Source organism: Carlito syrichta, unplaced genomic scaffold (assembly GCF_000164805.1).
Source record: "Carlito syrichta isolate Samal-C Ts95f unplaced genomic scaffold, Tarsius_syrichta-2.0.1 Scaffold314781, whole genome shotgun sequence".
Lineage (NCBI taxonomy): Eukaryota > Metazoa > Chordata > Mammalia > Primates > Tarsiidae > Carlito > Carlito syrichta.
The window spans coordinates 1,151,409-1,175,850 of NW_007258877.1; the positions used below are offsets into that span (position 1 = coordinate 1,151,409).

General features: G+C 39.4%; 1 protein-coding gene across 1 annotated transcript in view; it reads right to left on the bottom strand.

The window, feature by feature from the left end:
* The window catches only part of AKAP7 (A-kinase anchoring protein 7), a 160,145-nt gene that overhangs the window by 109,446 nt on the left and 26,257 nt on the right, over positions 1-24,442 (bottom strand). The window contains exons 4-5 of the mRNA XM_008071890.1: positions 11,103-11,239; positions 5,707-5,867 (exon numbers count right to left, since the gene is read on the bottom strand). Coding sequence (XP_008070081.1) covers positions 5,707-5,867; positions 11,103-11,239 — 298 coding nt within the window. The remainder of the gene's footprint in view (positions 1-5,706; positions 5,868-11,102; positions 11,240-24,442) is intronic.

The window sequence follows — 24,442 nt, forward strand, 5'->3', positions numbered from 1 at the left end:
GGGGGAATCAAAAGTTACACGGGAATTTTTGACTGCGTGGAATTTGGGTCCCTACCCTGATGCTGTTCGAGGATCAACTGTACTTATTTTATTTATAAATTATCCTGATTCCCATTAAGTCAGACTAGCTCTATTTTCATTATTTTGAATGAAGAAGATTTTACTATTCCTGTGTAGGCATATACATATACATAGTTTATTACAAAGTTATTAAGAAATATAATACCCAGGTCAACGAAATATATTCTTCTGAGAGTGAGAATATATATCATTTGTTTAGAAACAATTAGTTTCTAAAATATGACAGAAAAACAAATATTATTTTATTGATAACTGTTGGACTAAAGTAGTACTAACCCTAAGGCATTCTTTTTTTTGAGACAGGGTCTTGCTCTGTCGCCCAGGCTGGAGCACAGTGGCACAATCATAGCTCACTGCAGTCTCGAACTCCTGAGCCCCAGTGATTCTCCCTCCTTGGTCTTCCAAAGCACTGAGACTATAGTTATGTGCCACCATACCCAGCTGATTTTTTTAATTTTTTATAGAGATTGGGTCATACTATGTTGCCCAGGTTAGTCTTGAACTCCTGGACTCAAGTGATCCTTCAGCTTCCCAAGTAGCTGGGACTGCAGGTGTAAGTCACCATACCTGACCTGAGGCATTCTTTTACAAATAAATTCAAAGAAGTAAAATGTTGACAAAAATTCTATGTATTAAACATTCTATCTGAACACTAGGTAAATGGAGGACTCTGACTAAACTTCAATGCCTGACATAGTAAGTCCTCAATAATTAATAAGTGCATGTTTTTTCAGTAAGTAGATCAATACATGAAAGTTTTCCAGATATATTCAAATATTTAGGTTTCTTATAAAAGTGCATAAACAATATAATCAAAAGCAATAGTTCAATAGCACAATGTACATAGAAAAGATTAAAATCTACTTGATTGCATCAGGGAAACAGAATGCTGTTCTCCCTCCATTTTCCATTTCTTGTACTGTTTTGTTGAAATTCTTGGAAAAATATAAATATCTTTAAGCAACAGAACCTAATGTCACTGGAATCAAGAAAGGAATTACAGGGGCAGTGGCCTTTGCTAAAATGAAAAACCAATATCCTTGGGTTTACATTCATATTAAAGCTGGTAAGATTTCACATTCCTCAGCACACAATGGATCTTTCATCAATATTGGAAAATGCCTTTGTGACAATATTTGCAAAGAATGGATGGAATTCTCAATGCTGCAAGCACTCACAGAATTATTTAAAAGAACAATGAATAGATAACTAATTAGAAATGTTTCTTGAGTGTAAAAATATTTACATTACCAAAGAAAAGATCTAGGTCTAGCATTTTCTTCAGAGCAGTCAAGAAGAACAGGTTAAGGTGAACTGTGGGCACAGTCCCAAAATATTTGCCATCAAAATTATTAGAGTTGCCTTCTCCTTGGTCAACTAATGATTTTAAATCCTATTTGACTTGTAAATAGTGCTTATTTGCTTACACATATTTTGCTACACTCTACCCTTAATTATAGGATTTAAGATAATGCCAAATAAGTATTCACTATAATTAGATAAATAAACTTAAAATACAGAAAATAAGAAAAAGAAACTCTGGAAAGACAAAGGTGTGCAAAAACAATGACATGTCCTATATTCTAAATTGAAGTAAGCCATAAACTAGGTTGTAAGTTTTCAAGTAACCAATTCTAACCCAAAAACACAAGTTAAATATTCCACATTCATGAGGTAAAAAAAACAAAGTATTTGTTTAAGGGAAACATTCCTGATATAAGATTTTTAAAAAATTTTTCTAATCAACTCTAGTGTTATTTAACAAAATATAACCTAATCAAGATGTATTTTAATACATAAAATAAATATAATTTCCACAATCCTATTTCTTATATAATTATCAATACAATGCTAAAAGAATTATAGAAAAAGCAATTCTGTAATATCAGTTCAACAGAGATTTACATTATTTTGTCTAAATGTATATGCAATTTTCTGATGGTATGGCTTAGACTGGGAATGTATTTCTCAGTATGAGGAATAGAAGCTATTACAACAAATACAAAAAGAAAGGAGAAAGGTTGAACAATGTTTTATTTTATTTTATTTTTTTTTTTTTGAGTTGAAGTCTCACTCTGTCATCCAGTTTGGAGCGCAGCGGCATGCTCACAGTCATCATAGCCTCAACCTTCTGGGCTCAAGTGATCCTTCTGCCTCAGCCTCCCAAGTAGCCAGAACTACAGGCATGTGCCACCACACCCGGGTAATTTTTTGATTTATTGTAGAGAGGAGATCTTGCCAAGTTGCCCAGGTTGGTATCGAACCCATGGGCTCAGGCAATTCTCTCACCTCGGCCTCCCAAAGTGCTGGAATTATAGGTGTGAGCCACCAAGTCGGCTGAAAAGTGTTTTAATTAACATATTCATACCTTGTAAAGATGTAATAACCAGAACATTTTCTCCATAGAAGTCTTACATATCCTTTGGTAGATTTATTCCTACACAATCTTACTGTTTTTGCTGCTATTAGAAACTATTATATTCTTTAGAAAAATAGATATTTTAATTATATGCGGTTTTTTTGTATGTTGATTTTGTATCTAGTAAACTGCTGAAGTCCATAATTAGTTTTAATTATTTGTCTTTGTCTTGTTTTTGAAACTTCTAACCATGATTTGTTTTTCCTTCTCAAAGAAGTTTCTTCACACTCCCTATCAGTCAGAAGTCTCCAAACTTCTTAAAATCCAATATATTGCTCTTTGATCACAATTTCTGATCCTTCTAACTTCCTCACGTTTGTGCTTCTATTAACTCTAATCTTCAGTCCTGTTACTCCATTCTTCTTCCAAGTATCAGTCCCTTCCAGACTCTGTTGCCATCTCCAACGTGCACCCAACAATGCATCACATCAAACACCCAACCTCTCCCTTGCCAGTCTTATTCCTTTGTCCTTTTCCACATCCACCACACAAGGCCTCAAGTCTGGATTAGTTTTGTTTCCCCTCTCCAGTCCCACACCGGGATCTCAGAATCATACTCGAGAATATCCCAAGTCAGTACCATTACAAACACTTAAGACTCTCACCCCAAATGCACCTTCCGCATTGCTCTGCAACCCCATCACATGCTGCTCATTACACTTCCCTTTCCGCTTCCCTTGTTGCTATTCTGAACTTCCGCCACTTTCCTCAAGCCCGCATTACACTTTCACTGCTCCCCTGAACATATGAATCTCATTTTCATGATACCCCTAGATCTGTAATTTAAACTCCAGTAACACTCCAGTAACAGTAGGTCCCTAAATATGACCTGATTTCTTTGCACATGCTGTTCCCTCTGCCTGGAATACCCTCCTCCAATTTGTCCAACGAGAAAACATTTATGTATCCTTCAAACTTCAGTTCAAATGCTACTTCTAACAAGAAACCTTCCTCATTCCAGACCTCTTCCCCTAGGGATTCATTATACTCTGTGCCTCTGCCTCTAGCTATGGAAATTGTTGTGTCGCACTGTAACTGCTGGCTTGCTTGTTTCTGACCAGACTGTAAGCTCCTTAGAGGACAAGGACTTTTTTTTTTCTTCAGTTTTCTACCTCAAGCACACTAGTTGGCACTGGCTAATTGAATGTTGAAGGAATAAATTCTTCCTACTAAAGTATAATTCCTTAGTCCCAACATTATGTAGAAGAAATGAATTTAGAGGAAATAAATTTATAAAAACTTTAGCTAAGATGAATGTGACTGTGTCACCAATAACATCAATAGTGAAGTTTACATTTGCAGCCCAACTGAAATTCTCTTGTGCAAAATGCACTTCGAGGATATAATAGAAAATGTTTACTAAAAAGATAAACAGTTCTATTTCTGATATACCTGAATGATAATGAACTTAGTGAAATTAAACCATATACTGGACAGTACAAATGGCACCATAGTAAATATCATTCTATTTCAACAACTAATGACGTTCAAGCCCTATATAAACACTGACATTCACAAAATACGCATCACAAGTATCTTAGAAACACAAAAGAAAAACTTAACAATAATGAAGCCTGATCCTTGTCCCCTTCGACCAGAGGTGCACTTTTTTTTTTCTTTTGAGTTGGAGTCTCACTCTGTCACTCAGACTGGAGTGCAGCGGCCGCTCCCAGCCACTGCAGCCTCGACCTGCTGGGCTCCGGCAATCCTTCTACCTCAACCTTCCAAGTAGCTGAAACTATAGGCGTGTGCTACCACACCCAGCTAATTTTTGATTTATTGTAGAGATGAGGTCTCGCCAAGTTGCCCAGGCAGGTCTCGAACCTGCGGGCCCAGGCAATCCACTCACTTCAGCCTCCCAAAGTGCTAGGATTGCAGGCTGAGCCACCGAGTCTGGCCTGAGCCACCCAGCCCGGCCCGGAGGTGCACTTTTAAGTGGGCAATTATTACACTGCACAGTAGCAATATTAAGTGAAAAAGGATGCCCCAAAAGATTACATACAATATGATACCCGTATTTGTTACGTTAAAACCAATGAAAACAAAAATACATACACTTTGGGAGAATACAAGGAAATAAACACTGACTTCTGGATGACAGTTAACTTACATGGAGAAATGTCAAGGAATGGATTAGTGAAGAGAACAATGTGGTTAGAAATACTACCAAAGTCTAACTTCTGCTCTGGGTGGTGAATTCCCAGGTTATTATTTTTTTAAATAGATGATAGATAGATAGATAGATAGATGAGATAGATATAGACAGATAGACAGAGATAGATGATTGATGATAGACAGACAGACAGACAGGTAGGTAGGTAGACAGATACAGGTAGGAAGGGAAGGAGGGAGAAAGAAAGGAAAAAACCATAGATGGAAAGGAAAAAAAGCACAGAAAGATAAAAGTGGCCAAGCATGGACCAACAGTGAGAGTGTGTTATAAAACAAGGACTATCAAACCTAAAAGGAGACACCATAAAAGGACATGACTTGACATGAAAAGATATGAAAATAAAAACTGCTCGTGAGATGTAGGCTAAAACCCAACCTACAATCTCTGGGTCAAACTCAAAAGTCACTCATCCAAGTGATGCTATTTTTTCTGCTTTTAATTCCCTGCCAACTAGACTTCCAACTAGACTGCCCAACTAGACTGCCCAAGGCAACATGTTGTCCAACAGACATGAGGGATTCCACCATCACCAATGGACCTTTGGCTCAGAGAGTGATACCCAAAGTGTGAAGGGACAGGAGTGATATAAATGGAAATCTTGCTGAGTTCCTTACTGGCTCTCTGCATGTGGATGGACAACTCCCGCAAACCTTTGTATAGGCAACCAGTAATTCGAATTCATTCACTCAATTTTTCTTAAGTACCACAGTTATATGTCAAATATCATGATAAACACTGAGATCCTTCAGACTTGAGATTAGGACAGTCTTAACAAATACTTGAATCCAGTCCATCATCTTCCAGAAAGCCCAGAATCAACATTCTCCTCAAGTATAAGAATCAAGATGAACTTTCAAGGAGCTTTATTAAGCCATCTAGTTACACAAGCAAATAACAAAGCAACTCACTTGTAGAATGAGGTGATACAGCTCCCAAAAATTAAAAGATGTCAAGTATCTATGACAAAAATTGGAAAAAAATTTGCTTTTTCAAAAGATGAGATTTTATATGAGTGTGCTGCTGTCTGCCTTACCTGATATCTCCAAAAGCAGGTTTACATGATCACCTTCTGCCAGCTTCACAAATCCAACTTGATTTCCAAAAGTGCCAATCCCTTGAAAGGGCAAAGTTAAATGTTTTCCTTGGAGGACTTCTTCAATGAATGGTTTCAATTCCAAAAGAGCATCAATACCACTAGTGAGAGATAATATACTTTTCAGTAACATATTAAGTAATAAAATATACAAAACCAAATAAGGAACAGAGTACTTAGTTTTAGAAAGATAAATTAATTTTTATATTTGTACTTTAAAGCTTAAAATACCTTCTAAATCTGACATATACTATTAAAACATATTAATTTTTAAACAAAAACTATAGAAGAAATGAATTAAATATTTACCTAATTATAACTGCTATTAAAGACATAAAGTACTATTTTATAGTTCACCAAAAAAATTTTAACTAAGAAAAATACTACAGTGACAACCCAAAAAACATTACTGAAAATATATCCCAAAAACACACAGTACCTATGAGGGCTTAGATTAGATTATGTGGAAAGTTCTAGATTCTTGATAAAAGTATCCATATTTTTACAGTACTTAATATTTGTGAGGCACTCTAATAAAACTTAATATACATTATCTCTTAAAATATAATAGTATCTATAACAAGATACTTTAGATTCAAATACAAATTTAGTTATATTCCCCAGCTGTAAATATATAAGCTTGCTACAATGTGTTAGCTGTACAGACTGTGATTACAGGGCTACTATGTGTTTCAAATGCTTTATTTTTCTTTTTAAAAAGTTTACCATATTATTGAATTATATATTATCAGATTTTTTGACACTTTGAAAATTCGGATCAGTTACTTCCATCTTGAAGAGAACATTATTATAGGAACTTTATTATGAGAAAAAAATAAAATCTCACTAGAGGGCAGCAATTACTCAAAAAAAGAAATAAGCACATTCTTACAGAGAGGGCTTTAAAAGACTCTTTTAAGTGAATCACCATTAAGTTATTTTGATCAGTGATTTGTTCACCACCCAAATGTTTGAAAAAATAATTTAAGTATTTTTCTAGATCTTTCATATTTATTAGTCTTCTTGTAAAGTTTTTAATTGATATTCATTCATGTCGTCCACACTGTTTCATTTCTCTGTCATAGGATAATGTATGACACTTTATTAACAGTTTTATAAATGTCAACATTTCTCCTTATACATCCATATCCACATTTTAAATCCAATCTTATCTAACTGAATTTATTATATTTATCCAAATATTCATTCAATATTGTGCTGCAAGTTAATGCACGTGATAACAGAACAGCCCCTTCTGGCTCATCTATCATAAATTGGAAGAATTCAAGGTATTCATTTTAAATGAGACTATATGCTAATTACTAAAGGAAGCCATGAGAAAGGTTAAGACTTTCTAGAGACAGTGAATTTTATATCCTGTTTTTCTTTTTTTTTTGAGTTGGAGTCTCACTCTGTCACCCAGAATGGAGTGCAGTGGCCGCTCCCGGCCACTGCAGCCTCGACCTACTGGGCTCCAGCGATCCTTCGGCCTCAGCCTTCCAAGTCGCTGGAACTATAGATGTGCGCTACCACGCCCAGCTAATTTTTGATTTATTGTAGAGATGAGGTCTCGCCAAGTTGCCCAGACGAGTTTCAAACCCGAGGGCTCAGGCAATCCACTCACCTCAGTCTCCCAAAGCGCGGGATGACAGGCTGAGCCACGGAGCCCGGCTCTGTTTTTCTTTAAAGAAGTGTATCAGCCAAGCTTGTCGTTCTCTAGTAGTGCAAATAATAACTCTGTCCTATTGGGATGCCATTGATTCACAGGGTGAGAAGGAATCATAGTGTCTGCTAGAGAGTATCACTAACTTTGAAATTCTTTTAAATCAAGAATTTTTTTTTTTTGAGTTGAAGTCTCACTCCATCACCCAGAATGGAGTGCAGTGGCACGCTCACAGCCACTCCAGCATTGACCTGCTGGGCTCCGGCGATCCTTCCGCCTCAGCCTTCCAAGTAGCCAGAACTACAGGCACATGCCACCATGCCTGGCTTATTTTTTTATTTATTGTAGAGACAAGGTCTCACCATGTTGTCCAGGCTGGTCTCGAACCTGCAGGCTCAGGCAATCCTCTTGCCTCAGTCCCCCAAAGTGCTGGGATTACAGGCTTGAGCCACAGCACCTAACCTAGAGTATCTTTTCAAGAGTGGTTTATGGAAAGACTTCCTTATGGAAACTAAGTAAAAAGTATACATTTGTAAGAAACAAAATTATGAAACTGGAACTCAGATCAACAGGTAGTATTTCAAATTAAGACAGAACATCTTTTCACATCAGCAGCTGGGTTTAGCCTAATATATTTCTATTCCTTTCTTCTACACCGTGAGGGAAAAAAAAGATCCTTAAGTGACATCTACCTCAAATTTCATGATTTTTTAAAAAATGGCATATTCCACATGCCATCCATTGGTCAGTACATTATTAAACACCTAAAATTTGATATTATTCTTTGGAAAGTGAGAATAATAGAACACAAAAATAGAAAAGTAAGAATAATAGAACACAAAACGGACAATCTAGGTGTCTAGCATATTATATGGTATAGGATAAAAGATAAAAATAAAAAGATTTTTTTAATCCTTCAAATCAAGAATAATAATAATAAATAATCCCAGAAACCCAATCAATTTCACTCTCACTATACAGCTACCCAATGTGAGGCCTCACTTTGAATCTCACTATCACTTAAAGGTCGATGCCTCTGCCCCTCCAGAAAGGGGATGGGCGTCATCCTAGCAGCTAAATGTCTCAAGAGAAATGACCAAGCTCCCCTAAGAAAGAATCCTGCCTCCAGACTGCCTGTGAACTTGAGACGACAGCATCAACTCTTCCCTGCCAGACTGCCCTGCAGATTTCAGATTTGCCAATCCCCTCAATCATGGGAGCCAATTCCTTAAAATAAAACTCCCTACATAAAGATACAGTAAGTACCCTACATACCCACATTCCAGTTGTGAACTTTCAAAGATGCGAACATGCATTCACATGTCCAATCATGTATTGCACTACTGTACTTCTCAAGGTACTGTACTATAAGATTTTAAATGTTTATTTTTTATTTGCTATGTAAGTATCATTTGTGTGAAAAGTATTATAAACCTATTACAGTACAGTACTCTATAGCTGATTGTATTAGTTGGGTACCTAGGCTAACTTTGTTGGACTTATAAACAAATTGGACTTAGGAACGTGTTCTCAGAACAGAACTCATTCGTATGTAGGGGACTTACTATATTTGTGTCTACACAGATAGACATAGACTTCTATATGGATACACACACCCTGTTGGTTTTGTTTCTCTGGAGAGCCCTAGCATACCATTCTAACACACAGAACACTACTCTCTTCTTTTAGCTTTCATCTTCTTGCATCACATTGTCGGCTTCTCTTCTTTCAAGAGCATCAGAGAAATTATTTTTTCTTCTCATTGGCAAAGTGATCAGCCAGAGTGAGTCAAGAAAAATTCCTCCTCTCCACCCTTGCAGGATGCTCAAGGCTGCTCATGGGTAGATATTCTTGGGATCAGATCAGAAGACTGATCTCTACAGACAGGAGGTTCTACTGATTAAAAGCCACAACTATAATAATACTAATAATGGGACTCAATATTTTAAATTACTTATTTTGCTATCTCCTTTTTAGTTTACCTTTTTCTCACCACTCTTCCTAATGCAAGCCTTGCTGTTTGTTCATTCGGGAGACATGTATGTCAAGGTAGAAGATTCAGTCTGGCTTTGGTTTTCCCAAGCTTAATAAAGTGAACCAGACAGAAGGTAACAGGAAAAGAGAGAATCATGAGTACAGACGGAGTGTCCCAGAGAATTGGGGAAAGAGCAAGGTTTCTCCACCCCAGACTGGAAAGCAGTAATCAGTGACTAATACTCAATAATTCTGGCACAGCCCTGGTATTGCAGGGGGAGGAGTGAAGGGCTAAAGGGACTCTAAGAATGACTAGGCCTGGCATGGTGGCTACACCTATAATCCCAGCACTTTGGGAGACCGAGGTGAGAGGATTGCCTGAGCTCATGGGTTTGAGACCAGCCTGGGCAACTCGGCAAGATCTCATCTCTACAATAAATTAAAAAAAAAAAATTAGCTGGGTGTGGTGGCCCATGCCTATAGTTCCAGCTACTTGGAAGGCTGAGGCAGAAGGATCACCTGAGTCCATCAGGTCGCGGCTGCAGTGGCTGTGAGCGTGCCACTGCATTCCAGCCTGGGTGACAGAGGGAGACTCCAACTCAAAAAAAAAAAAAAGAATGACTAACGTAAAACTGAAACTATTCACAGGTCTAACAAAATGGCTGTTCTAATAGCTAATAAGAAAGAGCCTACTATGTGCCAGACCCTATGCAAAGAGCTCTTGCATGTATTGATACCATTATTTTTCTCTGTTGACTTAGATAGTAAACAATTTTCCCAAAGTCAGGCAGCTAATACGTGGTTGTGCCATGGTTCCAGAATCTTGACCAGGAATCCTAATCTAAATGGTCGAACTCCAGAGTGTTCACATAATAAGCATGGACAAAGCAATTATATAACCAAGGTCTACCATTTTATAACCACAGCAGAGTAAAAATGTCTAGATTAAGAAGAGTATTTGGCCAGGCACCGAAGCTCACAACTATAATCTCAGCACTTTGGGAGGCAAAAGCGAGAGGACTGCCTGAGCACAGGGGTTCAAGACCAACCTGGACAACTTAGCAAGACCTCATCTCCACAATTAGTCAAAAAAATTAGCCGGGCATGGTGGCACGTGCTTGTAGCTACTTGGAAGGCTGAGGAAGGATCTCATAAGCCCAGCAGGTTGAGGCTGCAGTAGTCATAACTGTGCCACTGCACTCCAGTCTATACGACAGAGACTCTAACTTAAAAAGAGAAAAAAAAGCAGTATTTATACAGTTAATAATAAAGAGACACTGAAATTCTGAGGAAGTAATCTTCATTAAGAATTTCAGCTGGGCTCAGTAGCTCAGCCTGTAATCCCAGCACTTTGGTAGGCCGAGGTGAGTGGATTGCCTGAGCCCGCGGATTCAAGACCCGCCCGGGGAACTTGGCGAGACCTCATCTCTACAATAAATCAAAAATTAGCCAGGCGTGGTAGCGCGCGCCTGTAGTTCCGGCTACTTGGAAGGTTGAGGCGGAAGGATCGCCGGAGCCCAGCAGGTCGAGGCTGCAGTGGCCGGGAGTGGCTACTGCACTCCAGTCTGGGCGACAGAGTGAGATTCCAACTCAAAAAAACCCCAAAAAAACAAAAAGAATTTCAACGCCTCTTTGATATATTTATTGATATTAAAGTAATAAGTTGAGAAATAATCAGCAAGAAAGATATATTACTCACATGTTTACTTCATCTTCATTTAATAATTGCATCACTAGCAGGGTAATATGAAAGGAACCGTCACTGACCATTGCTTTAGCCAGTCGCTTATCTTGCTGTATTATTTCATCTTGCAGGATCTTAATTCCTCTTGTAATCTAATCACATATACACACACCACACACACAAACACAAACCCCAGAGATTAGGTAAGCAAAATTTATTAATGGCAAATATAAATCAAGAAGAAAAACAAAGTACTACCAAAATTAGAACAATGTCAAGATTCTTCAAACAAATGCTTAATTGCTCACTTGTTCTCAAATACCCTAGATAGTTGACTTGGACAGATTAATAGGATATGTTAAGTTTTTTTTAAAATGACACCCTTTCCATCTTAAAAGCATTAAGCCCAAGATGTTATTTTACAGATCAGGTCAATGGAAAAATTCTCAACGGCCATGTATCTTTTCAGAAATTTGTCCTTGGAGTACACAATATGACTCGATAATTGTGATCTTTCCTAAGAAAGAAGCTTTATTCTTGCCGCAGAAAGGTCAAATCAGCAGACAACATTCCATTTCTGTTAGAAGCAATATTTACTTGTCCCCAAGTGAATTTTGTGTCTGAGAGCCCATTCCTCATGGCCTTTAAGACTTTTTAGGACAGCAGTAATTTCAACAGGAATGATGGTGGTCATTTTTCCAGACATGTGAGGAGGGGTATTACCATGAAGACAGAGCTGCAAAGAAGTCCTGATGCCAAAATTAGAAAAATGATGACAGGCTGCATGTGGGGAAAATCCCCACAGACCTGGTCAGGCACCACCATCCCCTCTCAGGACCTGCTCCCCCGAAACAGGAAGAAGATGATCCATCCTTGCTCCTCTACCTCCAGTCACATCCAGTTCTAGTCAACTTCTAAATGTGAGTGCTTTGGAAAATGGTTTAAATAGGAAATAGCAAACCCAGAAAGCAAAAACCAAAAACAGAAAAAAGAGCAAACAAAAGTCCTAAGGGAACAACAGCCCTGGGGCAGCATAAGTGTGAGAGAGAAAAGGAAAAGAGAGGGGGTTGGCAGTAAAAGCAGAATTCATAAAAAAGCAGAGATAATAACAAACTGAGCCAGGCACCTATAATCCTAGCACTTGGGAGGCCAAGGTGAGAGGATTGCCTGAGTCTACGGGTTCAAGACCAGCCTGGGCAACTTGGCAAGACCTCATCTCTACAATAAATAAATTTTAAAAATTAGCCAGGCATGATGGTGCTTTCCTGTAGTTCCAGTTACTTGGAAGGCGGAGGCGGAAGGATCACTTGAGCCCAGCGGGTCGAAGCTGGCATGGCCATGAGGGTGCCACGGCACTCCAGCCTCAGCAACAGAGTGAGACTGCGACTCAAAACAAAAACAAAAACAAAAAAAGAACAAATTGAATCATCATGACCAAGCAGACTGTTCTGATACTAAGTAACTGTTTTATCCTGAACAATGTTCCCATTCTTTGTGGAATGTGATTGAGCAAATCATGAGATACTATCCTAGAATCTGACTTCCCACTGACAAAAGCTGTCTCCTTTGACCAAACTTTAGTCAGCCTCCTCTGAGTCCTCTGCTTGACTAGGTCTGATTTCAGGCTTCTCTCTCTGTCCCCATAGAATCCAGTTTGAGCAAGAATCCTGCCAAGTCAGTATAGAGCAAATCCCCTACCCATGTTATCGGACCATCCTAGATACCTTAAGACCACAGCCTGCCCTCAACAATAATCCTATCAAGCCAGTTTAGTCAGAAAACCTTGATCCTTGATCTTTCCCCTAGTAATTTTCCATCCATTGGCACCACCCCTCCACTCTCCTCCTCAGCAACAAATCTCCACTTCTCCTTGCTGGAAGCAAAGTTGAAGCCAATTCCTCTCTTCACCGAAGACCTGCTGCAGTGGTCCCTATACCTACCACCAGGATCCTCTTGAATAAAGTGCACCTCACCATTTTTAACAGGTCTTATAAAGAAATTTTTCCTAAACACCATGTACCTTTACAATAAAGCCATAGCACCCAAAATAACCTCAGCATTTCTCTATTCCTTGTAATCCGAAAGAGACTAACAGAGGAAACAGTGTTTTCCCAATAGGAAGCTACACGATAATGCCTGACATAGGATTTCCCAACACGTCACTTCTATGACATCCAAGAAAAGAATATTGATAGCCTGACAAATAAAACACTCCAAATATAACAGCACACAAAGATCTTGGAGAATCACAGTTTCCCCTATTCCACATAAATAAAAGGAAATTATAGACTCCTTGAGGGCAATGTCTATTTCGTCTACACTTCTGTCTCAGCACAGTGCCTAGTAATAAGAATAAAAACAATATTTAACAACAGCAGCAACAACTAATCTTTATGGTGTATACACTAGGTTCCACATACCCCATGGTAAGCATTTTATATATATATATCTCCTCACTGAAGCCTCTCAACAATTCTAATAGGTAAACATTGCTAATATGCCTAGCATATGCCTTTTTACTTTTTTTCTTAAATTTTTTATTTTAAAGATGTGGGGTACAATTCAGGGTTAATTAATAAGCAAATGTTCATATTGCAGATACCCTTGTTGATGAAGTGTGCCCTCCCTCCCCAGCAGAATCCCACTACTGCCAATTCCGCCCCCTCCCCCAAGCAATTTCCCACTACTAACAGTCCTTATAGTATTACAATAATTGTTCAAGGTTCACTTATGAGTAAAAACATATGATACTCGTTCTTTGTTTCTGTGATAGATCACTCAGTATTATAGACTCTAAGTTCACCTAAGGTACTGTGAAGTTCCTAATTTTGGCCTTCTTTATGGTTGCATAATATTCTATTGTGTATATGTACCACATTTTTTGACCTAGTCCTCTTTCAATGGGCAGCACAGTTGGTTCTGTTTTTGCTATTGTGAACAAGGCTGCAAATAAACATGAGTGTGCAGGTATCTTTGTCATACAGTGACCTGAGTTCCTCTGGGTATGTTCCCAGTAGGGGGATTGCGGGGTTGTATGGAAGGCCAATTTTTGAACTTTTATTTAAGAATCACCACAGTTTTTCCACAGAGGTTATACTAGTTTACACCCCCACCAACAGTGTAGCAGTGTTCCCTTTTCCCCTTATTCTCCCCAGCATCTGTTTGGTTTTTGTTGTGGTGGTTTTTGAGTTGAAGTCTTACTCCATCGCTCAGGCTGGAGTGCAGTGACACGCTCACGGTCGCCCCAGCATCAACCTGCTGGGCTCCGGGCGATCCTTCTGCCTCAGCCTTCCAAGTAGCTGGAACTACAGGTGCATACTATCACACAAGGCTAATTTTTTAAAAAATTTATTGTAGAGACGAGGTCTCGCCAAGTTGCCGGACTGGTCTCAAACCTACAGGTTCAAGCAACCCATTCACCTTAGCCTCCCGAAGTCTGAGCCACCAAGCACAGCCATCTGTTGTTTTTTTGAGTTATTGATGATGGCCATCCTGACTGGAGTTAGGTGGTATCTCAGTTTTGCTTTAATTTGCATTTCTTTGATGACTAGTGAGGCTGAGCATTTTTTCATATATCTGTTGGCTGCTCATATGTCTTCTTTTGAAGAGTACCTATTCATATTTTTTGCCCGCTTTGTAATGGGGCTATTTGTTTTTTTCTTTTGGGCACTTTTAAGTTCCTTGTAGATCCTAGATATTAGGCCATTGTCAGATATACAGTTGGTAACTATTTTTTCCCAATCCATGTGCTGTCTTCCTGCTCTCTTGATAGTTTCTTTGGCTTTGCAGAAGCTTGTCAGTTTGATGAGGTCCCACTTGTCTATCATACCTCTTATGGCATGGGCACTTGGGATTTTGATCAGGAATTGGTTGACAGTTCCAATTTCCATAAGGGTGTCTCCTGCACTTTCTAAGGTTCTTATAGTTTGAGGTTTTACATTTAGGTCTTTGATCCATTTAGAGTTAATTTTTGTGTATGGTGATAGGTAGGGGTCCTATTTCAATCTTCTGCATGTGATCAGCCAGTTTTCCCAGTATCATTTACTGAATAGGTTCTCCTTTCCCCAGTGGTTGATGGTAGAGGCTTTTTTGAAGATGAGTTGGTCGAAAAACTGATGTTTTGCTTCTGGACTCTCTATCCTGTTCCATGGTCTATATGTCTATTCTTGTACCAATACCAGTCTGTTTTAATTACTGTACCTTTATAATAAAGTTTAAAGTCTGGGAGTGTGATACTTCCCACTTTGTTTTTTGTTTGTTTGTTTGTTTTTTGCTGAGGATTGTTTTGGCTATTCATGGTCATTTATATTTCCATATGAATTCCTGTATTGTCATTTCCAGGTCTGAGAAGAATACTACTAGTAATTTAAAAGGTATTGTGTTAAATCTGTAGATTGCCTTGGGTAGAATGGACATCTTAACAATGCTGATTCTTCCAATCCATGAGTATGGGATATTTTTCCATTTGCTTGTGTCACTTTTGATTTCTTTGAGCAGTGTTTTATAATTTTCATTATAAAGGTCTTTCACATCCCTTGTTAGGAAGATGCCAAGGTATTTCATTTTTTTGTGACTGTTGTGAATGAGATCATGCTTATTTGGGATTCTGTTTATTGTCAGTGTATAGGAATAAGACTGTCTTTTGCACATTTATTTTATACCCTGAGACTTTGCCAAAGTCCTTTATCAGTGCAAGGAGTTTTTTTTGACAGATTCTCTTGGGTTTTTGAGGTATAGAATGATGTCATCTGCAAAGAGAGATAACTTAACTTCCTCTTTTTCTATTTGGATACCCCTGATTTTCTTCTATTATCTGATTGCTCTAGGTAGAATTTCCAATACTATGTTGAACAGAATAGGTGAAAGTAGGCATCCTTGTCTTGTTCCAGTTTTCAGGGAAAATGGTTCCATTTTGTCTGTTTAGCAGTATGCTAGCTGTGGGTTTCTCGTAGATGGCTCTTAATTTTGAGGTATGTTGCATCTATGCCTAGATGCTCAAGGGTTTTTATCAAGAAGGGGTGCTGGATTTCATCACAAGCTTTTTCCACGTCTAATGATATAATCACGTGGTTTTTGTTTTTATGTCAGTTGATATATTTAGTTACATTTGTGGTCTTGTGGATGCTGAACCAACTCTGCATCCCGGAGATAAAACCTACTTAGTCATAGTGGATGATTTTTGAGATGTGTTGTTGGATCCAGTTTGCTACAATCTTGTTGAGAATTTCAGCATCTATGTTCATCAAGGATATTGGCCTGTAGTTCTCTTTCTGTTGGATTTTTACCTAGTTTGGGTATCAATGTGATGTTAGCTTCATAACATATGGGGAGAGTTCCATCTTTCTCAATTGCCTGGAATACTTTCAGTAGGATTGGTATCAGCTCCTACTTGTATGTTTTGTAGAATACTGCTGGAAAGCTATCTGGTTCAGGATTTTTTTTTTTTTGCAGGTACTTTTCTTATGATAGAGTCAATTTCCTGGGTTGTTATTGGTCTATTTAATGCCTCAATGTCTTCTTGTTTCAATCTTGGAAAGTTATGTGATGTCAGAAAGTCCTCCATTTCATTTAGGTTATCAAGTTAGTTTCCATACAGGTGTGTATAGTATTATCTGATAACCTTTTTTATTTCTTTGGGGTCAGTTGTGATTTGATCTTTTGCATTTCTGTTTATTTGAGCTTGAGCTTTTTTTTCTCTTTTTCTTGGTCAGACTAGCTAGGGGTCCATCAATCTTGTTTATCCTTTCAAAAAAAAAAACAGCTTTTGGCTTCATTGATTTTTTTGTATTATATTTTTGACTTCTATGTCCCAAATTTGGGCTTTTATTTTGGTGATCTGGATTCTTCTGCTGAAGTTATAGTTTTGGTGGTCTTGCTTTTCCAGCTTCCTTAGGTGATTTTTTAGGCTGTTAACATGTGATCTTTCCATTTTCTTTGTGTGTTTGTAGAGATATTAATTCCCCTCTTATTACTGCTTTCGTGGCATCTCAGAGGTTTTGGTAAGATGTTTCTTCATTTTCATTTGTTTCCTGGTATCCTTTAACCTCTGTTTTGATTTCCCTTTTGATCCAAGTGTTGTTTAGCATCATGGTGTTTAGTGTCCATGTCTTTGTGGGTTTGAGGGGGAATTTTGTTGTTGTTGATATTTGTTTTTATTCCATTGTAGTCTGAGAAGGTGCATGGCAGAATTTCAATCTTATGGAATTTGTTTATGCTTGATTTATGGCTGAGGATGTGGTCAATCTTAGAGTATGTTCCATGTGGTGATGAGTAGAATGTATACTCCATGGTTGCTGGGTAGAGTGTTCTGTAGGTATCAATTAAGTCCATTTGGTCAAGTCACATTGAGGTTCTGGATCTCCTTGCTGACTTTTTGTCTTGATGATCTGTCTAGGGCTGTTAGTGGGGTGTTTAAGTCCTCAGTTATGATAGTGTTAGAGTCAATATTTTTTAGTTTACCTAGAAGCTGCTTTATGAAAGTTGGTGCTTTTATGTTGGGTGCATATATGTTTAGGATGGATATTTCTTGTTGATGGGTTGAACTTTTTATCATTACATAGTGACCTTCCATATCTTTTTTTTGAGTTGGAGTCTCACTCTGTCGCCCAGACTGGAGTGCAGTGACCGCTCCCGGCCATCGCAGCCTCAACCTGCTGGGCTCCAGTGATCCTTCTGCCTCAGTCTTCCAAGTGTCTGCAACTACAAGCATGCGCTACCACACACGGCTAATTTTTGATTTATTGTAGAGATGAGGTCTCGCCAAGTTGCCCAGACGAGTCTCAAACCCGCGGGCTTAGGCAATCAACTCACCTCGGTCTCGCAAAGCACAGGATTACAGGCTGAGCCACCGAGCCCAGTTATTCCCTATCTTTTTAAATTTTTGATCACTTAAAGGGTATTTTGTCTGATACTAAGATCGTAACTCTTGCTTTCTTTTGTGTTCTGTTTGCCTGAAATTTTGTTTCCCATCCTCTAACTTTGAGTCTGTGAGTGTCCTTTCTGGTGAGATAATTCTCTTGAAGATAATATATTGCAGTCTCATGATATTTTATCCAATTTGCCATTCTGTGTCTTTTCAGTGGTGCATTTAGTCCATTCACATTCAGGCTAATTACTGAGATGTGAGAGTTTATCCCTGTCATGAGATTTTTATAGTTTGTGGTTGCTGCTGCTGCTTGTTTGTTTTCTTTCGATTTTTGGGTTGATTCATGAGTGTTTTCAATATTTTTCCTGCACTCCTGTGAAGAATGCGTTGTCATTCTTTTTTCCTTCTGTGTTTAATACTTTCTTAAATGTTTATTGTAGAGCTGGTCTGAAGGCAGCATAAACTCTTAGGGAATGAATATCTGGGAAGGATTTTAACTTTCCATCACTGATGAAACTTAGTTTAGTTGAGTAGGTAATTCTTGGTTGAAATTGTTTATCTTTGAGAACCTTGAAGATTGGGCTCCAAGCTCTCCTTGCCTGAAGTGTTTCTGCAGATAAGTTTCCTGCTATTCTAATTGGTCTTCCCCAGTAGGTAGTCTGAACTTTCTTGGTACCTTTAAAATTTTTTCTTTCATACCTACTTTGTGTAGGGGAATTACTATGTGGCTGGGAGTTGGTCTTCTCATTTGTTGTCTTTGCAGGGTTTCTCTGAATCTCTTGTGATTGAATCGCCACATCACTGATGAGATGAGGGAAGCTTTCTTGGATAATTTCACAGAATGTTTGTTCCAGGGTGGCCTCTGTCTCTCTGTCTGCCTCAGGAATTCCAATTAATCTGGGTTCAGCCTCTCAAAATAATCACTCATCTCTTGGAGGTTTTGTTCTATCTTTTTAAGCTTCTTTTCTATGTTCTTAACGTTTGGGTTAATTCCATATTTTGGTCCTCAAGCTCTGAGATTCTTTCTTCTGCTTGGTTAATTCTGCTTTCCACACTTATCAGTTTGCTGTTTATTTCATTCACCGTATTCTTTATTGCTGTTATCTCAGTTATCAATTCTTTCATTCTTTCTTCTTGTCTCTCCTAATTTCTATTTATTCTATTAATATCTTGATATCTGGGTTTGTAGTTTGAGACCAGTCATTCTGGGGGCTCTTCATTGTTTGAGTTCCAGAGCCTGTATTCTCAGTGACTGAATTCCCAGGGGTCTGTGTGAGACCCATATTCTTCCTTTGTTTTTTCTTCATTTGTGCAGGTTTTCCTCCCCATCCCTCCTTTTTTTTGATCTCTTCTTTAATTCTGCTGTTCAGTGATATGGGGGATAGTTTTTATTTCTGTTTGCTCAATCTCCTATTCTTCCTTATGTAGATCCTCTGGTTTTGTTCAATTCTGAAGCTGGACTAGGGGCAGAGGCCAGTGTTTTTTGTAGTTTTGAGATTTAATTGAGGAGAGAGCTGTGATTCAGAAGTTATCTGCAGTATCTGCTGACAGGTGTGTGAGCCCCCTGGAACCCACGTCCCACTGCCTACAATCTGCCCAAGCAGTGGGGGGGTGGTGTCTGTCTGCCCCTGAAAGCAAAATGAGATACGAAAAGGGAAAAGAATGGAAAAAAGAAAAGAGGAAGATGAAAGGGAGGTTGAGAGAGTCAAGGAAAAGAGGGAAAACAGATAGGCATACCAACTAAAGAATAAACAGAGAGACAAAGACAAAAACACGCAATCATACAAAAATTCCCATTAGTGTACTCTCCCTCAAAAATACCCATAAACAGAAAATCTAAAAAAAATTATTAATAATCAAAATAACAGAAACAAAGCAAGTACAAAAGTGTAAACAAAAACAGAAAGAGAAAAGAAAAAAGCTATAACAAAAACAAAAAACAAACAAGAAAAGAAAACTCACTCTCTGGCAGTTTCTGTGAGTTCCGGTTCCTTTCAGGCCTCCACCATAGGGAGTGTCTCTGGTCTCCTGGCCCTCCCCCCCCCCCAGCACAGGCTGATAAGAATGCTCTCCATGTAGGTCAAATGCCCCATGGACTACTGTGGGAGGGTGTAGATCAGATCCAGACTCACCCTACTTGCTGCTGCAATTGTCAAGTGGCCCACTCAGATCTGACGGGTCTGTGCCTGTTCCAGTGTGGGGGAGGGGTGTCTCTCTCCAAGTCAGATAAGATAATAGTCTCTGGGTCCCAAGATTGGAGGCTGGGTGGAGCTGGGCAGGACAATGCAAGTCTCTGCCCAGTCCAGAACTAAGAAGATGGCGCCCTCGGCATCCCATCACTGGCGGTGGAGCTTTATTCCAGATTTCCACAAGCTGCCTTCTCATGCCAGGTCTGCTGCTGCAGGTGATAGTGTGGACCGGGTGCCGGTGCTGAGGGACAGCTGTTCTCTACTGCCTCCTCTCAAGAGAGCCCCAAGAACGGCAGAAGATCCTGCATGCCCGGGTCTCCAATCTCAGGGTAGTGGGAGGTTGCAGTCACCTCTGGAGGAGAACCCCGGGTGCATGAACTGAGTCTCCCCCAGACGAACTTTCACTTACCCACCGGCACACACCCACTCATGCAGAGAGTATTTACGGACACGTGCTTTTGTGAAGATTCTCACAGTCCAACCTATTCCATCACCATCTTGCCCGAAGTCCCACACATGTCAATTTATTTAATTGGGACATAGATTGGAGAATCTCTTCCAAGACTACATATCCCAAAAGGCAAAGGGAGTTGAGAAAAGAATAAATTGCATATGAAAAAAGATGAGGGAGTCACCTCAAGAAAAAGATCCATAAGGGGTAAAGAGAAACTAGAAAGCAATGGAGTAAAGAAAAAGGCCAACAGAGTTACAAGGAGTTTGTTTTTAAAAGAAAGCAAGGAGAGAGGCAGATAAGTGGGTACTGACTTAAGAAATGAAACATCAAGGGCAGAGATATTTAAAAGATATTGTCAGGAAGTCTAACTGAATACTATGTGTTATGGTTGGAATTTCCACCCCCAATGCAGTAATGTTGGTGCCTAATGGGAGATATTTGGGTCATGGGAGCACCACTCTCAGAAGTAGGTTCATTATTCATAGGGGATAGGCTCCTCATTAAAAAATGAGTTCAAGGCTGGGCTCAGTGGCTCAGCCTTTAATCTCAGCACTTTGGGAGGCCAAGGCAAGTGGACTGCCTGAGCCTGAGGGTTCAAGACCATCCCAGGCAACTTGGCGAGACCACAGCTCTGTAATAAAAAAAAAAGTCAGAGCTGGGCTCGGTGGCTAAGCCTGTAATCCGGCGCCTTTGGGAGGCTGAGATGAGTGGATTGCCTGAGTCCGCGGGTTTGAGACCCACCTGGGCAACTTGGCGAGCCTTCATCTCTACAATAAATCAAAAATGAGCCGGGCATGGTAGGGCGCGCCTGTAGTTTCAGCTACTTGGAAAGTTGAGGCGGAAGGATCGCCAGAGCCCAGCAGGTCGAGGGTGCGATGGCCGGGAGCGGCCACTGCACTCCATTCTAGGCAACAGAGTGAGACTCCAACTCAAAAAAAAAAAAAAAAAAAGAGTTCATCCCCCAAATGCGCACATACATGTGAGCTCTCTCCATTCACTTAGCTCACACACTCTCTCACTCTCTTTCTTTCTCCCTCTCCCTCTCTCTTCCTGCCTCCTATTGTCCACCATAGTGTAACACAACAAGAAGGTCCTTACCAGATGCTGGCTGGCCCCTCAACCTTGGATTTCCTAGCCTTTCCTTTTTTTTTTTTGAGTTGGAGTCTCACTCTGTCACCCAGATTAGAGTGCAGTGGCCGCTCCTGGCCACCGCAGCCTTGACCTGCTGGGGCTCCAGCATCCTTCCACCTCAGCCTTCCAAGTAGCTGGAACTACAGGCGCATGTTACCACACCCAGCTAATTTTTTGATTTATTGTAGAGATGAGGTCTCACCAAGTTGCCCAGGCTGGTCTCAAACCCGCGTGTTCAGGCAATTCCCAGCCTTTCAAACTGTGAGAAATAAACTTCTATTCTTTATAAATTACCCAGCCTCTGGTATTCTGTTACAGCAGCACAAAGCAGACTAAGACTATATAATGAACACCCCGGCCCTCTTAACAAAAGCCTTTCGTGTAAGTCCACATTACTATGTAATAATTTTAAATTCAAATTTTTAGAATTTTTTTCCAGGTGCAGTGAAGTGCTGCGATAGGTTCACAGGAATAACGAAGCAGCTCAAGTGAACCCAGACCCATGTGGTAAGGGCCTAGTGTTGAGTCATCACAGGTGCTCAAAACATCAGACCTTAAGACAAAGTACATCTTCAAATCTTGGCGTGTACAATGGTTACTTTGCTTCAAATTTATCATGAAAAGGTGGTATAGGATGAGAACATTGTTATACAATACAAAGTTATATAAATTAAGGGTGCTGGACTCAGGTCAGAAATCCTGGATTTGAACCTGAGGTTAGCCAGAGTATGAAACCACACAAGTCATCTAGTCTCACTGAGCCTTGGTTTCTTCAACTGTAAAACAGGAATAATAAAGTCTGCATTGCCAAGCTTACAGGACTGCACTAAAGATCATATTAGAAAAGTTACCAGAAAATACTTTGTAAATTCTACATCAGGGGTTCCCAATCCCGGGGCCACAGACCAGTACCAGTCCATGGCTTGTTAGGAACTGAGCCACACAGCAGGAGATGAGTGGTGGGGAGTGAGTGAAGCTTCATCTGTAGTGACAGGTGCTCCCTGAGTTCCACCTTCTGTCAGATTAGCAGCAGCATTAGATTCTCATAGAAGTGCAGAACCTACTGTGAACTGCGCATGCACCAGATCTAGGTTGCACACTCCCTGTGAGAATCTAATGCCTAATGATCTGAGGTGGAGTAGAGGCAGTGATGTTAGCGCGGAGGAGTGGCTGCAAATACAGATGAACATTAGCTGTGAAGTTTGCACAGAGATCGTAATAAATCAATTGCTTGTAGACCTATATCAAAAGCCTAACAGTGAGTGGCAAGTGAGCTGATATACTTCAATTGTCCAGCTGCATCTGGTGACAGGTCTTAAGTCAGAATCCAACACTTATTATTTTATTTACCTGCCCATTATTATTATTATTATTTTGAGTTGGACTCTCACTCTTGTCGCCCAGGCTGAAGGAAGGCAGTGGCAGGCTCATGGTCACTGCAGCCTTGACCTGCTGGGCTTAGGCGATGCTTCTGCCTCAGCCTTTCAAGTAGCTGGAACTACAGACGCACACCACCATGCCCAGTTATCCCATCCATTATTTGATGTACCACTTTCATCTGTACCTCTTTTTTTTTAGAGTGAGTTATATAATTATTTCACTATGTATTACAATGTGATAATAGAAATAAAGTGTGTAATAAATGTTATGCACTTAAATCATCCTGAAACCATACCCCTTACCCCCTTATTCATGGAAAAATTGTCTTCCATAAAACCCATCCCTGATGCCAAAACAGTTGAAGACTGCTGCTATTCTACACTATTTCCTAAAGTAATGTATATAACACCGCCAATATTGCTAAAGTTAGTGGTTCTACCAAGGCAATTTTGTCTCCCAGGGAACATTTGGTAATACCTGCAGACAATTTTGGTAGAGAGGAGGGGGTGGTACTTGCAACCATAATATTTGTGCATAGTAATTCAGTCTACATTCTAATCTCAAATACTAATTTTGTGTGAATTCAGGCTGGGCGCTGTGGCTCACTCCTGTAAATCTAGCATTTTGGGAAGACAGCTTGAGCTCAGGAGTTTGAGACCAGCTGGGCAACACAGCAAGAGCTCTTCTCTACCAAAATAAAAATAAATAATAAATAAATAAAAACAAGTATCAAGCATGGTGGCATGCATCTGTAGGCCCTGTTACTCAAGAGGCTGAGGTGAAGGATCACCCGAGCCCAGGAGGTTGAGGCTACAGTGAGCCAGGATCACACCACTATACTCCAGCCTGGGTGGCAGTAAGACTCTGACTCAAAAAATTATTATTATTATTATATATAAATTTAGGACTGTTCTAAATCCCATCCATTTGTATATTCACCATTTTAGTGCAATGAGTACATGGTAAAACAGATTTAGACAACTCTGAATTATCCAGTAGCATGCACAACTGTAAATTAAAAACTGTAAAATACTTAGAAGACTATTATTTATCTGAAGTCACGCGATACTTATAATGAAGGATTAATCTCAAATCCATGAACATTTTAAAGTTAATCTAATCAAGCAATGTATTTCTAACTATGCTTTGATGCTCCAGATTAATTTATATATTCCTTGATATCATATTAAGATTTGTTAATGCTTTTTATTTCTAATTACATTCTTTAAAAGTAAAAGAAAAGAAAAAACACTTTAGAGTTTTCTCTATATGTCACTTTTTTTGTTTTGTTTTGTTTTGTTTTGTTTTTGAGTTGGAGTCTCACTCTGTCACCCAG